Below are 17218 nucleotides of genomic sequence, written 5' to 3'. Positions count from 1 at the left end.
ATAATCTTCTGCAGGAATTTAATTAGCAAAGTACTCACACTCTGTCCTATTCAGTGAAAAAAAAAATGTATCGAACACCTACTCTATGGTAATCACTGTTACCAGCCCGCCCTTGAGGACCTTACAGTCATTAAACAAGTAATGGCCAAGGTATTGCTGAAAAAGTAACAAAAAGGATGCAACCACCACAGATTAACCCTCTAGCCGGACCCAGGGAACTGAAGGCTCCTCAACCCCTTTCCTGTCCTTGGACTCTATGATCTGCCTATCATCCCCATAATGGGAGCTCTTTTCAAGGACAGAACCTAGAGAGAGTAAGATGCTATTGAGACCATCTGGACAGTATACATGACTCATCCCATTTAAGGCCTCTATGTAAACTTTTAAGATTCTGGAGGGTAGGTGCAGAGAGCTGTTTATCTTACAACTGCCCAGAACGAGCCTCCTATGTCAGTTCCCCTGCTTATGAAACTTGTCACCTACCAATCTGGAGTGGCCTGCCTCTTCCGTCTCCCCCCGCATTTCATGCACAGCACTAGTTTGCAAACCAACAAGTATGCTATTGTTGAGAAGTCACAGGTGCTTAAAGAACCTATTCTAGAAAGTCAGGAAGAAGTGGGACCTGAAAGAGGGTTAGGAGTTAGCAAGGTGATTGGGTCATGGGGTGGGATGGAGAAGAGAGATTTTCAATAGAAAAGGCTCAAGAAGAAGAAAGATCACGATAGATTCATAGAAATTAAAGGAGACTGTTAGCAAGTCATTCGTTCATTCACTGAATACTGGGGAAGGACCAAATAATGCCTGGTGCTGGTCTAGGCACTGGAAATACACCTCACTATACAAAAGAAACAAAAATCTCTGGCCTAACAGAGCATACATTTTAAAAGGAAGTAGCTTAAAAAGTTAAACATATCATGTGTCAGATGTTAAGTTCTTTGCAGATAGGAAAAAGAGTGGAGGGCAATATAAAACACTGTGGTAGGACGTAGCAGGGGGTACAGTTTTAAAAAGGGAATCAGGCTTCATTAATATGATATCATTGTTACAAAGATCTGATCTAAGGGAGGGAGCAAATCATACAGAGAGATGAGTAAGAGCAAGTGATAAAGGCTCAGTAACAGGAGCATGATTTCATGCAAGACTCTGAGGGAGGCCAGTGTGGCTGGAGCAGAGGACCTGATGGAAAAAGAGTTGATGAAAAGCAGAGTCACAAGGAAGGGAAAGGGAGCAAAATCATGCGATGTCTAGTAGACAATTAATAGGGCAATGGCTTTGCTCTAGGAGAGATGGAAAGCCACCAGAAGCCTGGAGCCCAGTGATAATGTGATCTCATGTAAGTTCTGAGAGGATCAGAACTGGGTTGAGAATAGACTGTAGAGGGGCAAAGCCTTAATCAAGGGAGTGTGAGAGGGAAGCAGCTTCATGTGATGTGGTTAGAGCTTCAGGCTGGGTCAAACCACAGGGGAACTTGTAATGCAATTGGTTTTAAACTTGAACATAGAGATGGTGGGAAGTCATCAAAGTTTTTTCAGCAGGGAGATATAATGAAGAGATTTCTGTGTTCAAAACTGCACTATTCAGTGTGGTAGCTCATAGCCGCATATAAAGTGAGTAGGCACTTGAAATGCAGCTAGTTTGAATTGAGATGTCCAGTGAATGTAAGATACATATCAAATTAAATAGTACAAAATATTTAATACAAAAAAAACCAAATAATGTAAAATATTTCAAGAGCTAGTTTATATGTTGAAATGATAATATTTTGGTTATATTATGTTAAATAAAATATTTTTTTAAAGGGGCCCCTGGGTGGCTCAGTGGGTTAAGCCTCTGCCTTTGGCCTAGGTCATGATATCAGGGTCTTGGGATTGAGCCCTGCATCTGGCTCTCTGTTCAGCAGAGTGCCTGCTTCTCTCTCTCTCTCTCTGCCTGCCTTTCTGCCTACTTGTGATCTCTCTGTCAAATAAATAAAATATATATATAATTACCTCTTTTTAGTTTTTTAATATGGCTCCTACAAAAATTGAAATGACATATATATATATATATACTTACATATATATTAGTTTTAGTACTATCCTATATATAGTACATATATACTTCTCTCTATATATATACACATATATATGTATATATAGATAGATATAGAGATGTATAGATAGATATTGATATATAGATATATAGATATTATATATATATACATATATATATATATATATTAGTTTTTAGTACTATTGGACAGAGCTGGTTTAGAAGATCCTCCTGTTTACAGAATAAAGTAGGCAAGATAGGGTGCTGAGACCATTTAACAGCCTGGTCTCTAGAATGGTTTGAATATCACTAACCTATTCTAAGTATTTTAAGAGCTGCTTTAAGCACTCTAAAATTCTAAAAGAAGGTGAAATATTAGCTGAAAACACTTCAGATAAAAAAATATTTAAATTTTTGTTTTTTAGTCATCAGAGAAAATAAAAGTTGACAGTGTTTCGCTGCACAAAATGAAGTTATTGGCAGGCTACTTTATATGCTAAACAATGTTTATGACTGAGATTTGAATGACCGATAACAGAAAGGAGTCAATATTTACAGCTCTTGTTTATGGTTCTTATAGGTTTTGTATCTGCACATATGATAAACTTTAATATAGTCCTATAGTGTTCACATTCCTAATTAATTTATTTCAAAAGGCTGTTATAATAATATTTAAATTATATTTTAACTAATATTGGAATATGCAGAATGCAAGCTCCCCATTTAAATTTGCACATTCTCTATAAACTGTGTGGCTTATTAGATTTATAAATATTGTAATAGATGAGCTCAAGACATGATTAAATTTCTAGTTGAGTTCAACATTTAGAATTACTTGCCAAAGTATTATAAATGTATTCTATGGAATATAATTAGTTATTTTAAACTTCATAATTAAGTAGATGATAATTACTTAATTGACAAAATATATATGTTAGATTTGGTAAATATTTTATAACACATTGTCTTTTAACTACTATAGCATATTAAATTTAGAAATTTATGTATTTTTTAAAAGATATTTTATTTGTGAAAATTTTAGGGGTTGAGTATATATATTATTTATGTACTCTGAATTTTTACAGGATTAGAGAGCTATTTGATGATACAGTGTTTTTACTAATTAGTCATATAATATTAATTAATTTATCAGCATGTTAAAGAGACTGGTTGATATTTATGTATCAACACTAATAGCTTCATTGATAGTAAATAACCAGATTTTTAAAAGTAATTTTACTGTACAGAATTGATTATAACTTCTCTTGAATTACTAGGTCATTTGTATAAAGCATTATTTTTTCAGTGTAATTTAACTTAATTTTTTTTCAGTGATCCAAAATTCATTGTTTATGCACCACACCCAGCACTCCATATAATACATGCCCTCCATAATACCCACCACCAGGCTCACCCAACCCCTCACACCCCTCCCTCCAAAACCCTCAGTTTGTTTCTCAGAGTCCACAGTCTCTCATGGTTTGCCTCCCCCTCTGAATACTCCCACTTACCTCTCCTCTCCAACTCCCAATGTCTTCTATGTTATTCCTTATGCTCCACAAGTAAGTGAAACCATATGATAATTGACTCTTTCTGCTTGACTTATTTCACTCAGCATAATCTCTTCCAGTCCCATTTATGTTGGTACAAAAGCTGGGTATTCATATAAAGCATTATTATAAAAGCAAATGGTCAAAAATAACCCAGTCATTGCATGTGTCTAGATGCACATGCGTAAGTGTTTGTGCATGTGTGCATATATGTGCACACACCTCTTATAGTTTACGCCTCCTAGACGCTGAGTCAGTGGTACACAGTATACTACTGACATCAATCATAATGCAGTCCTTTAGAGCTGTAGAAATATATATTAAAATATGTATCTAGGAAAAGACAAATAGTTATTTTATTGGGACTCATTTAATTAAGATTCCAATTTCCCTTAAAATTTCTTTCTTTCCTGAATATATAATCAGGAGACTTATCAGGAGATTATTGTTTATTATTGTTAGTTATTTTATATTTTTAAATCGAGCATTTTGAGGGGGCACCTGGGTGGCTCAGTTAAGTGTCTACCTTTGGCTCAGGTCATGATCCCTGGGTCCAGAGATCAAGCCCCGTATCAGTCTTCCTGCTCACTGGGGACCTGCTTCTCTCTCTTTTCCCTGCTCGTGCTCTCTCTCACTATCTGTGTGTGTCTCTCTCTCAGATAAATAATAAATAAAATCTTTTAAAAAATGGAGCATTTTGTGAAAATGTGTTAGATTAAAAGAAGTAGTTTGTTAAAACATTTTTAACATAATGTATGTTACTGGAAATTTATTCTACTTTTATTTTGTATATGTGTTAATTTAGAAAGTGGTCAGTAGTGGTTTTTGAGACTAGAAACAACTACCCCCTCAACATTTAAGACCTTGAATGCATATTTAGCATAGGATCTTTTTTTCTAGATCTTCCATTCCTGTGAAAAAGTTTCCTAAGAATGACAACATGGGTTTAAGCAAAGAGAAAATGCAGCCTAATAAAATATATCATCATGTAACTTTTATTATTTACATTTTATTTTCATGATTTTTTGTGAAAATTTTGTTGTTTACAATTTTCATGGTTCTTGCCATATACAATTTTCATGGTTCTTGTCAATAAGCATATATATATCTTATTGACTTAATATTTTGTTTATCTACTTTTGAAATTAATTCAAAATTTTAAATGAATGTGTTTCAATATAATAGAAAAAATTGCCATAAAAATAAAAATAAACTGATTTAAAAAACAATGTTAATGAAACTATAGGTAGATCTTGCTAAAATCTCTGAACCTAAGGCCAACTTTCATTTTGTTAAAATATATATATATTCACCAATAGGACAGATGTTAAGGTATACCAGCACCACGCTGGGACTTTCTCTTTTAGTTCTTAGAAGGACTGAGGGAAAAATGGAAAGCAAATATATTTTACACAGTGTGATTCAATGTTATTTAATTCTATCTCCTAGAACTACACAAAATTATTTCCCTTACTTCCTGGGAGGGGCATCTCCACACTCTGGTAATCAGCTATTTTGTGTATGCATATTTCCGGTATGCTATCCAAAATTAGCAACCTGAGCCTAAATATGATGTCACCATTATGTTACTGATTTTGAATAACTAACTTCATTAATATTAACATATATTGACTTTTCTGTATATGTGTGACACTGAACTCTGAGATCAAAATGTATATCAATTAAAATATGGTGTATGTGTACAAGTAAAATAGCGCAAGCAATAATAGCAATAAAAGTATTTTTTCCTGTTTTTACAGCTTGCAGACCAGGATTCTATAAAGCATTTGCTGGGAACACAAAATGTTCTAAATGCCCTCCCCACAGTTTAACCTATAAGGAAGCAACTTCTGTCTGTCAGTGTGAAAAGGGTTACTTCCGAGCTGAAAAAGACCCACCTTCCATGGCATGTACCAGTAAGTCTCTGCATTTTTGCATTTGTAAATCCTGTTTTCAACCCTTTGATCTCTTTATTCTAAATTGCTTTAAAAAGTAAATGTGCAAAATTCTGTGGCAACCATGTATTTGACTTTGAAAACAGTGAAGAAAAAAGTTTCTCTTTCTCTCAACATAGTTACCTTTCATCTGCTTGCAAAGGAAGTGCCTATTCTTCAAAATTCACCTTTATCCAGGAGATTAAAATCTCAGCACTGGTGTGAGGCCCTGGAAATTTTTCCAAACCATAATCTGTCCTTAGGAAGTTAAAGCAGTTTAAGGCTACCTAAGAATTTATAAATAAAACTTGTTCTTTGCTTCACCCTTGTCCATTTTAAGGCACATCAATTTAGGAACACCAAGTTTAGTGTGGGGGAACTTCCAGATGGAACTTTAAAAGTCATTGTGCTGTCGTTTTGCAGAAAAAGTTCTAGTTTTCCTTGACATTTGTCTTTAAAGGAAAGTGTTTTGAATTTGTCTGCATTTCACCTTTCACTTTCCAATTTTTGGGTTGGAATCAGTAGATATTAAATTTAAATGTGAAGGTCATTTAACTGCATGCATCAAGAATTATAAGTTATTTGTACTCTTTTATTATAAAATACCATGAATTATCTGTACATTTAAAAATAAAATAAAAAATTAAAAAGTAAAAGTGAATTTATTAATGCATTGCTAAGCTATGCAAAAGTAAAATGTCACCTTTTAGGTAGCTATAAAAGCCTTTGTTAATACATAAATAATATACTGCAGTGAAAATTTGCCCTTCTGTTTGATGAATTAGTACCAAACTATTGCTTATCTTCTGTAATTCCATAAAGGCAAAAACAGATTGAGAGTTATGTAATGTTGCATATTCCTTAGAGATGATGGTGATGTCCCATTTCTTGTAAATGATGCAGCCTATAGATTTATCTGCATTACTACAGACTTTAATATAAAATATTTTTATAGAATATAATTAATTAAAATGCAACACGTTCATTAGTAGATGTAACTTCTGCTTTCTGATTGTAAATGCTGAGTGACCATTTTCTTCAGAAAGTTCCAGCCTGGGAAATTACTACTTGGCATTTTTTTCATTGGGAACATATTTTAAGTTAATAAATAGAAAAGGAAATTTTGAAATATAATTTCTCACCTAATTATGTAGAGTTTTTAATAGGAAAACCTTGCTGTTAACACATATATGTAATCCTTCTTCAACGGTTACTATATATTATTACATTACATTGTGAACAGCTTACTCCAGTTTAGGTAAATGGTGAATTTCAAATGGCTACAGTACTGCTAGGAAGGTATTTCTCAAAATCTGTATCAGAAACTGCAACTTCTGAAGTAAGTGATCAGGAATTTTTCTTTTTATTTTCTTAGGTGGCCATAAATAGACAATTGACAAATTGAAGGAATAAATTGGTTCCCATCAATCTAACCCTTCAGTGACGTAGCAGGGTAGGCATGCAGTTCTTTGGAGTGAGGGTCTGGTTAAGGAAATAAATAGTGAATGCAACAAAGTCCACAAACCTGATAAACTAGTCAGTCATTGAATCAGATATGTGTATTTATTAGCTTAATGTTTTATGTTTTTTGGATTTTTCTTTCCTCTAATACTTTGTATTATAAATTATGTTTTTTTTTATCCTTTTCTGTTTTAATTTTATTTTAATCAATATATATAATTTACCAGGGAACTCTAATTTTCTCTCTGGCCTTTTGCCATCTTTATTAATCTCTCATTCATGGCTGATTTTTTTTTTAAGATTTTATTTATTTATTTGACAGAGAGAGAGATCACAAATAGGCAGAGAGACAGACAGAGAGAGAGATGAGGAGAAGCAGGCTCCCTGCTGAGCAGAGAGTCCAATGCGGGACTCGATCCCAGGCCCCTGGGATCATGACCTGAGCCGAAGGCAGAGGCTTAACCCACTGAGCCACCCAGGCGCCCCTCATGGCTGATTTTTATTTCATTTAATTCCAGTACAGTTCACATACAGTGTTATATTAGTTGCAGGTGCAAAATATGTTGACTCAACAATTCCACACATCATCCCATGCTCATCACTAGCCTGCAGTTGTACTAAACAGAGGCAGAGAAAGTTTTGATTCTGATCATTATTGGGCAGTTTTAGGCAGAAAATAGCATATTGTATTGCCATCAAACACTGAAAGATAAAACCCTCCTTAAAAAAAAAAGTGAAAACTTTAGTGAGATCTCGCTAGTCCAGCCTCAGGAGGTCCCCCTCTCAAGGTTTTTCTGTGCTACTTTCTTAAGAACTTCTGTTGTGTTTTAACAAAACTTACCATACTGTATTGTAAGTTAACCATCTTTTAGAGTCAAATTATTTGAGTACGAGTTTTGGTGTTAGTGCTTAATAGCTATGTAACTTTGGGCAAATTTCTTGACCTCTCTCAGCCTCAGTTAACCCATACATAGTGATAATAACAGCATATATCTCATTCTGTAGCTATTATGATTAAATAAATTAATTTTTGAAAAGTTCTAAGAACAATACCTATCACATAGTAGGTGCTACATAAATGTTTATTTAACACAGAAAGCTATTCTCCTGTGATTCATTTTGAAATTGTTTTTGATCAGCAGGTATTCAAATTGTTATAACTTTTGGAGGGGGTTAAATTGAATTTTTGATTGATTGATTGATTGATTTGAGAGAGAGAAAAGCGATAGCGAGAGAGAGCACACATGCAACAGAGCACAAGCGGAGAGGAGAGGACCCTGGGATCATGTCCTGAATCTAAGGGAGACACTTAACTGAATGACCCCTCCCCCAGGCACCCCCACTTTATGGCAGATATTTCTATACTGAGCTCATGGCTCCCATCATCTGCATTCTTATAAACTGAAAAAAATAATATACTGAATTGTTTACATTTTCACAAAGTATTTTAAGTCCTGCACCTCTATTGCCTGAGATGAGGTTTTCCAAATTATATTTTGACTAGGGTGAGGGACCCTAGCAGTTATTATAAAATGCAGAAAAAGTAAGGACCATAAACTCCAAAGTATCATTGCCCCTAAAAATTGGAAAATGAGATGGTTGGGAGAGAAAAATCAGAAAAGTTACAGGTGAGGATGAACGATAAGAGGACCAGGGTAAGTTCAGGGTAAGTTCACTGAGATAATAGAAATTTTGAGGTCAAGAATCAAACAAGCAGTCAGTCTTTTCCGTCTTTCATTAACCACAAGTAAGTGTCAAATTTTGATAATATGCTCTCTTAACTTCTAGAGAAGTATCTATGAATTAGCCATTCTTTATCACCTTTGTTCCAATAGTGTGTTATCTAAAGCTCAGAATCTGGGTCAGTTAGCAGTCAGTGCTACCACTTCCTGGTGTTTTTATCAGTCTTAACATTTGAAACTGCTTTCAGAGAATCTTCCAGGAATTTAAAAAGAGGCAGTTTCTTTCCTTAATATCAGGGACAAAGAGATTTTGAATGTATGAGTTTAAAAGAAAGTGAAGGACTAAAATATCAGAAATGACAAACCAGGACATTTGACTAGTCAATGGCCTAGTAGGGAAAGATTTTATATATAGGGATAGCATGTGATCATATAGTTGATATGATTTTAAGGACCCCAAGAATCTTCCCCTGCTTCTTAGTGCCATCATCAAAATAATAATAAACACCCTTAAAAATATAATTTTACTATTAGGAGTTTTATGATTTCTTTGGGTTTTCACTGTAGAGATAGGTATCTTTTTATTTTATAATCTTGAAATATAAGATTTATTCTCATAAAAATCTTTATTAAGATTTTATTCTTTTAGAGCAGTTTGAGATTCACAAACAAAATCAAGAGAAAATACAGAGAAGTCCCATATACCTCCTTGCTCCCTGATATGCACAGCTCCCCCATTATTAACATTCCCCATTGGAGTGATACTTTGGTACAACTGATGAATCTGCATTTGCATGTAACAATCACCTAAATTCCACAGTTTACATTGAGGTTCACTCTAATTAGAATGGTTCACATCCCATTCTGTGGGTTTGTATAGGGCATGTATCCATCATTATAGCATCATACAGAGTATTTTCACTCCCCTGGAACTCCTCTGTGCACTACTAATCTCTGCCAACCACTTATCTTTTTATTGTCTCCATACTCTTGCCTTTTACAGAATGTCATATAGTTGGAATCCTAAAGTATACAGACTTTCAGATTGGCTTCTTTCACTTAGCAATATGCATTTAAGATTATTCCATGTCTTTTCATGGCTGGATAGCTCATTTCTTTTTCATGCTGAATAATATTCTATTGTCTGTATGTACCACAGTTTACTTATCTATTTACCTATTGAAGGACAACTTGATTGCTTCCCAGTTTTGACAGGAATAAGCTGCCGTAAACATGCATGTGCAGGTTTCATATGGACATAAGTTTTCAATTCTTTTAGGGTAAGTACCAAGGAGGATGATGACTGGATCATACAATAAAAGTATGTTTAGTTTTGTTAAGAAACTACCATTTTGCATTCCCACCAATAAAGAATGAAAGTTCCTATTACTCCACATCCTCACCATCATTTGGTGTTGTCAGTGTTCTGGACTTTGGTCCTTTCTAATAGGTATATAGTAGAATCTCATTGTTTTAATTTGTATTTCCCTGATGACATGTGATGAGTGTCTTTTCACATGCTTATTGCCATCTGTCTATCTTCTTTGGAGAGGTGTCCACATAAACATTTTTACGCTTCTAAGATAGCTACAATTAAAAAAAAAAAAGCCTCATATTCAAAGCTATTCTCTCTAGTAGTGGCAGGTGAGAGGGAACCTGATCTTCAACCTTCTATTGGGCCTGGCTCTTGTTAGTTTACTTTCCTTACATTTTTGTTTCTACTAACCTCTTCCTCACAACCTATAGGTATACCCAAACTTCTATTGTTAAAAGAATACTCCAAGTCCAATATTTTTTTCTCTCCCGCTTCCCCCAAATAATCTTGGAAAAGCAATCTTTATTGGCTATGCTTACTTCTTTTTTTTTTTAACTTTTACTTTTTTAACTTTTTACTCTACTATATTCAGATTTTTGCTCTTCACTCTAAGAGAGTCATCAGATTTTTTCCCCTACCAAAGTAAACTGTCAGAAAAATTCACCATTGATCTTTGCCATTTTGTGTTAGAAATATTTTTGTTCAGTTATTTATGATATCTCTGTTGATCCTTCCCTCTTTCTTTTGTTTCTTTTTATTGTAGGACATTGTAATCTCCCTTTCATCCTCTTAATTTTCTCACCATTGTATTTATTGCCATTAATGGTTTCTCTTCTTTTCCTTACCCATTAAATGTTAGTTTTCCTTACATTCCTTTCTTTGCTTTCTTATTTTTCCATACGTCCTCATTCTCATGGCTTCAAACATCACCTGTAAATAGATGATGCCCATATTTTTATTCAGATCCTGGGCTTTTCTCCCAAAGTCCAGAGTTATCTAGCAAAATAATTGTATGATTTGGCAACCTAAAGGTCTTGTGGAAACCTGCCCAAATGTCTGACCTTACCTCATACACTACTTCCTTTAGTTATTAAACTCATGGACTTCCAAGGTACTGAGCTTGTTGTCATCCTTGGTGCCAGCCATTTCTTCTACTTAAAATACTCTTCCTCAAGGTCTTATGGCTATTTTCTTTTTGCCCTTTAGGCTCAAATGTCAGCTCTTTGGACAGGCACTTCCTGACCAATCATTCAAAAATAGAATTTCTCCCCATACTCTTTTTTATGTCACATTTCATTTTTTAATGTATTGTATCAGTCTTTGAAATTTCTGATTTAGTTGTACTCTTGCTTCTTTGTTTATCATCATCCTAGCCATACTGGAGTATAAGACTCATGAGATCATGGGTGTTCTTTCCCTCCTGTATCTCCAGCGCTAATAATAATACCTAGATACTAGACACTAGGGTCTAAATAAATATTTGATGAATGAGTAAACTAATAATTTCAAATCCAACCAGTAAAAGATAATTTATTGTTTTCTCTCTCAGCCTGCTTATTCACCACAGCTTTATTTTTTTTTATGCTGGTGAATCCTCATCTACCCATACTTCTAAGCCAGAAAGATTGGAATCATAATTCCTGCCCTGACCTTGACATGTAGTAGTCACATGTCCTATCAGATCTACCTATTAGCATTTCTTCTGTCCATTCCTTCCTGTCATTTCCTGGTCCCATCCTTCTAGTTGATGTCTTTGACTCTTCCTTAGGCTAATTTAATAATATCCTGGCACGTATCCTTTCTTTAGTCTTCCACACCTCCAAAATATTCCAAACTGTTAGACACAAAATCATATCATATTGATCATATCACCACTCTGCCTAATGTCTTTCAAAGCCCAACCCCTATTTTCCAGACCCATTAGAACCAATCCAAGGACATTCAAAGTCCTACCCGACCTATTTCTCTCCCTTGAATTTTAAGCGTAATAGGATCTCTCAAACAGCCCCACTAACCAGTTATATCAACAACATACTTAAATTTATACCTCAATTTTTAAAAAAATTCCTTGTGTCATTTTTGCTTGAACTGCAAAATATAGAAACAGAATTATGAATAAGAAATTTAAAATGAAATACTGAATATTTTCTCTAGATTTTTAATGTACTTCATAAACTCTGTTTCTCAGGTGACTAATTAATGTATATTCTGCTCTTTAAAGGGTGAGCTGTGGAGGGCACTCCTTAATATCAGGTCTTAGTCAATTAGGGATGCCTCTGAGAGCATTTGAGAGCACAGGAGACCCCACTGCTGCCAAGAAATCTGTTATCAAAATAACTACCTAAGGCTTTTCCAGACCCAAAGGCAAAAATACTCACTGAGGTTAAAGAAACAAAGGAAAATAAAAATTACTTAAAAAAGTACTTATCCAGCAGGAAAGGCAGAGAGCATGAAAGGATCAAAAGACATGAAGTGACAGTCTAACATATGGGTGCATGAAAAGTTAGACAAAATATAATTACACTGTCATGATTTTTACTTTGATGTTTCTCATGTGTTTAAATCAATAGGATCTTTTAGCTGCTGAACAGGTGCTGGAAGATTAACACATTCAACAAACATTTGTGTTACCCACTTAGAAAAGTTCAAAACATAAGATGTAAATCATATCTCTATCTATATATATGTATAATTCTCATGGACATCATTAAGAATTTCTCTCTCTCTCTCTCTCTCTTTATTTTTGTCATCTAAATATGAATCAAGTATCTTGTGAGTAAAACCAGTTTGTTCAAACTTCATTCTTTTTTTAAAGATTTCATTTATTTGTTTATTTATTTGAAAGAGAGCACAGAGCAAGAAAGCAGAAAGAAAGAGCAAGAAAGAAAAAGCAGGGGAACGGGCGGAGGGAGAAGCAGACTCCCTATTGAACAGAAAGCCCAGTGCAGGGCTTGATCCCAGGAAGCTGGGATCATGACTTGTGCGGAAGGCAGATGCTCAACCAATGGGCCACCCAGGGGCCCCTCAAACATCAGTCTTACAAAAAGGCAAATACCATGTTTTTATATCTTTGTATTTGAACTACAGTGACCAGGATTGACATGAATGTATAAAAGTTTGATTTACTTTTGATTTAAGGCTAATATTTTAAAATGACTTTTTTATTGATGGAATAATTGGCAACTTAAAAAAAGGCCATGATTCTCTCATTCTTAGAGTATAGAATAAGTGGTGTGTTGAGATGCCCCAGGAGAGGTGATCTTCATTTCAATTTCCCTACTCAAGTCCCCCACTTCTAGTTGGATATAGAATGTTCACACCCAGGTACCCCTGCTCTGCTTGTTATTCTTCTTTTTCTTTTTCCCTCATATCTTTAAGTTTCTTTTTCTTCTTTCTTTCCTATGCATGTTTTGCATGAAGAACTCATTCTGGTTCCTTTCCTTTCCATTTCACAATTGAAATACAAAGTGCAGCTGATTGGGTAGGTGGCTCATTATAAACACAATGTAGGAACCACAGTTTTGCAGATGGCAAGATGGGAGAAGTTGCAAAGATGGATTGTGTTACCTCTGGAACACTGTATTGTATCTTGTCTTACTGTAGAAGATAACTTTAAATATTCACTCTGTCTATTGCAGTGGTATATTTTTAAAATTAAAATGACCCTTACCTTATGGAATAAATACCTATAGGAGATGAATCCCAGTTTCCCCAATATTGGTCACTGATGTAGGATCTCATTTGAGCTTCAAGGGGTTTCCTGAATGTAAATACTATAATTTTTACTTCAGCAGAGCAGGTTCTTGTATGAAATCACCTGAGTTTCCTCTATAGGAAGAGATATTAAATGGTCATACTGCTGATGCTGGAGAATTGAATTACCACTTGCTACCAGGACTCCACAGTTGGAATTCAGAGAGTATTGTCCCATTCAATATCAATTACTTATACACAACAAACCAATTACCAAGAAGCATCCATAATTGGAAAGATAGCATTCATTATTATCCCCACAGTGTTATACATTTTGAGAAAGATTATTAATTTGTTTTAATCTATTCATTTATTGTTTTGTTTTCGCTCCCCAAATATGGCTGTGCTTAGTCTTTTCATATTTCTCTTTTCTATTTCTAATGAGACTTTAATTAAAAATAATTGACTCAGACACAGAAAGGGCTGTATGTAGGTATACATAATTTTTTTTTCATGGTATTAAGGAACTGGATGATATTTGACTCAGAAGACCCAAAGTCAGCCTTCTCATTATTTCATTTGTATTTTAGTGAGCTTTTATCAATATATGTGATTTTGCCATTTAACTCTTGACCTGTACAGCTATAATACATTTCTATGATTCATATATTTAGCTATTCTGTGAGTTTATAGATTTTTTTCTGAATTGATGAGTGTAGTCTATAACTATTTCTTGGAATTTTTCCAAGGTAAAGTTGTATCTGTGTTCTACAGCATAGAAATTTGTGGCCACAGATGTTTACTTTTCAAGTTTTTAAGTGTCCACAGAACTATATTTTGAGAAGTTTTGTGTTTATTTTTTGAGAAGTTTTAAATTCCTTCCCAACAGATAGAGAGATGGGTGACTACCCTTACCATAATATAAGCATTCCCTTTTGCTTCTTAAGTGATTTTCAAGTCATGTGAATCTATCTGTAACCAGTAACACCAGGCTCTTGGAAAGATTTTAATCTCAAACCTCCTGTTTTCCAATATATTTGGAAATTTGCACTATTTGAAAAAAAATTCATGGAGGATTACACAAAACCATGCATTCTATTTTTTCCCTTTGTTAAAGTACATATTATCTCTGGATCAAGCTGGACCATATTAGACTTGTATACAGTGATACACATATTTCAGTGTAATTTATACATTTATTGTTAGTTACATCTATAAAATGGTTATTACTAACTACCTTTGGGTTTATCATGATAACTGAATTAAGTAAATCACATGGAATATTAAGTACACATCTTAGAACAAAATCAGTGCTCAAAAATGTTGGCTTTATTTTTAAAAATCATACCTGTAAGGTATAAAAGTGTTCCTTTCTGCCTGAGGACCAATAAGGAAGTGTCACAAAGGGAGTAATGCCTAAACTGGAACACGAGGGATGAGTAGGAATCTTCCACAGAGCAAAGGGACATAAAGGAACAGCATGCACAAAGGCATTGAGATGCAGCAAAAGGAAGCAAGAGGCCTGGTTATAAAGAAACATGGTAAAAAGGTTGAGAGGTTTAGGTTTTATTTTGGAAGTGAATTGTATCTGGTCTATTAGATGTTTGTTTTCTTTAACTGTGAATTTTAGAAATAATGAAGAATCTGAAAAGAATTATCTAAGTCATCATTCACAGTACTATGAAAACACTTAATGAATAGTAAGTCAATTTTGGCATCAATTTAGTTACTGAAGTTGGTGTAAAAATATTGAAGAAAATGAAAATATGTTGACTAAAGGATTTGACATGTGCATTCTGTTGTATTTTGAGCAATACTTAATTTAATAGCAAGATTTAATTTTCAATTGCTCTTCTGTGTACATCATTATTATAAAGTGCTCCAAGATAACATTATTAAAAAAAGAATCTGTCGTCGGAAGGCAATAAATTTCTCATTAATTTGTATGTTCTGAAAATTTGTATTTGACAATACTCTCTAAGCAAAGCACTATAAAATACTTTAAATATTTATTTATCAGAATTTTTTTAAATATTTATTTATCAGGATTTTTTTGTCTATAGGAAGAATACACATAGCAGTGTTAAAAAAAATTTTTTTAAACCTGAGAAGACATAGGTATCATCCCATCATGAACACAGTGTGTGAACTTTACATAACTATAATACTTTCCTGGACCTCATTTCTTTATCTGACTAAACTGATTTATCTTCCCTCTGGTGAGGATGAAGCCCCTCTTTTGTGATTACTCATCATCCATTTATTTCCAAATGTAAAATATTGTATTATTGTATGAATAGAACTTAGAGCACAAATGGCTTAGAGAAGGAAAATATAAAATTCTGCTTACACTTACACCTATTAACATATTTTTCAAAAATCATTTGGGAAGGACATTATATTAACAATATACCTATAGTTAAAAGTTAAAGTTAATAGTGATAATTCAAAAAATGAGGTGACTTTTAGAGTTTTAAATTAAGCCCATATGCAAATCTGACAACCTATATATTCAGTACATTACTAAAATCTAGAGATATACTTTTTCATTTATTGCTATGTGTTTATCTTTCTTTAGAAAAGTTTATAATTTACTCATTGCAAAAGTATTTACCTAAATATCTCTAGATGGTTCAATATATTTTTTAAATGTTCTCTTTGACATAGATCAACATAGGACTATTTTTCTCTCATTTGTAAGCTCATATATAAGAAGAAATTTCTTTTTTATTAGGAAATGCTACTATATTTATGATAGCCATTAAATTAACAAACATATTAAAATTCTTTGCCAAATAGTAACCTAATAAAATATAGTTTAGTAAACAGTAGCCTTCTATGACTTGATTTCCTCAGTTATTTGGATCAAATTTTCATGGTTTTTAAGGTTAGAAAATGCATCTACAAAAACAATTAGCTATACAGTTCATGAGTACTCAATCTCCAGTCAGCAATAAGGGCCTATTTATTTGTGAGTTAGCATATTTCTACAATTATAATCATGAAATATAAATCTGCAACTATGATGTAGTAACTGAAATATGATCCTTACGTTTGCTCTCCTTCTGTGTTAGCCTGTAAGAGTGTTCTGCAGAATGATAATATTGCTATAGATGCTTCTTGGAAAATAAGGTTCTATAAACAAATGTTTGGGAATTTTGGATTCAAGGAAGAGAAACAAGTTGTTTTACTTTTGTTTCACTGCCAAGTCGGCCAGAGGAGTCTTTTTTTTTTTAATTTTTTAATGAACATATCATATATTTTTATCCCCAGGGGTACATGTCTGTGTACAGGTTTACACACTTCACAGCACTCACCATAGCACATACCCACCCCAGTGTCCATAACCTCATCCCCTTCTCCCAACCCCCCTCCCCCCAGAAACCCTCAGTTTGTTTTGTGAGATTAAGAGTCACTTATGGTTTGTCTCCCTCCCAATCCCATCTTGTTTCATTTATTCTTCTCCTACCCCCTTAACCCCCCATGTTGCATCTCCACTTCCTCATATCAGGGAGATCATATGATAGTTGTCTTTCTCCGATTGACTTATTG

The 17218-nt window shown here is 33.9% G+C and overlaps 1 protein-coding gene across 2 annotated transcripts in view; it reads left to right on the top strand.

The window, feature by feature from the left end:
• EPHA6 (EPH receptor A6) overlaps positions 1–17218 on the top strand; it is an 876957-nt gene that overhangs the window by 390386 nt on the left and 469353 nt on the right. For both annotated transcript variants that reach the window (XM_059392124.1, XM_059392125.1), the window contains one exon: positions 5342–5497. In XM_059392124.1, coding sequence (XP_059248107.1) covers positions 5342–5497 — 156 coding nt within the window. The remainder of the gene's footprint in view (positions 1–5341; positions 5498–17218) is intronic.

The sequence above is a fragment of the Mustela nigripes genome, chromosome 2 (genome assembly GCF_022355385.1).
Source record: "Mustela nigripes isolate SB6536 chromosome 2, MUSNIG.SB6536, whole genome shotgun sequence".
Taxonomy (NCBI): domain Eukaryota; kingdom Metazoa; phylum Chordata; class Mammalia; order Carnivora; family Mustelidae; genus Mustela; species Mustela nigripes.
The sequence above is the reverse complement of the archived record's forward strand: the minus strand, read 5'-3'. Positions and strand labels throughout refer to the sequence as shown.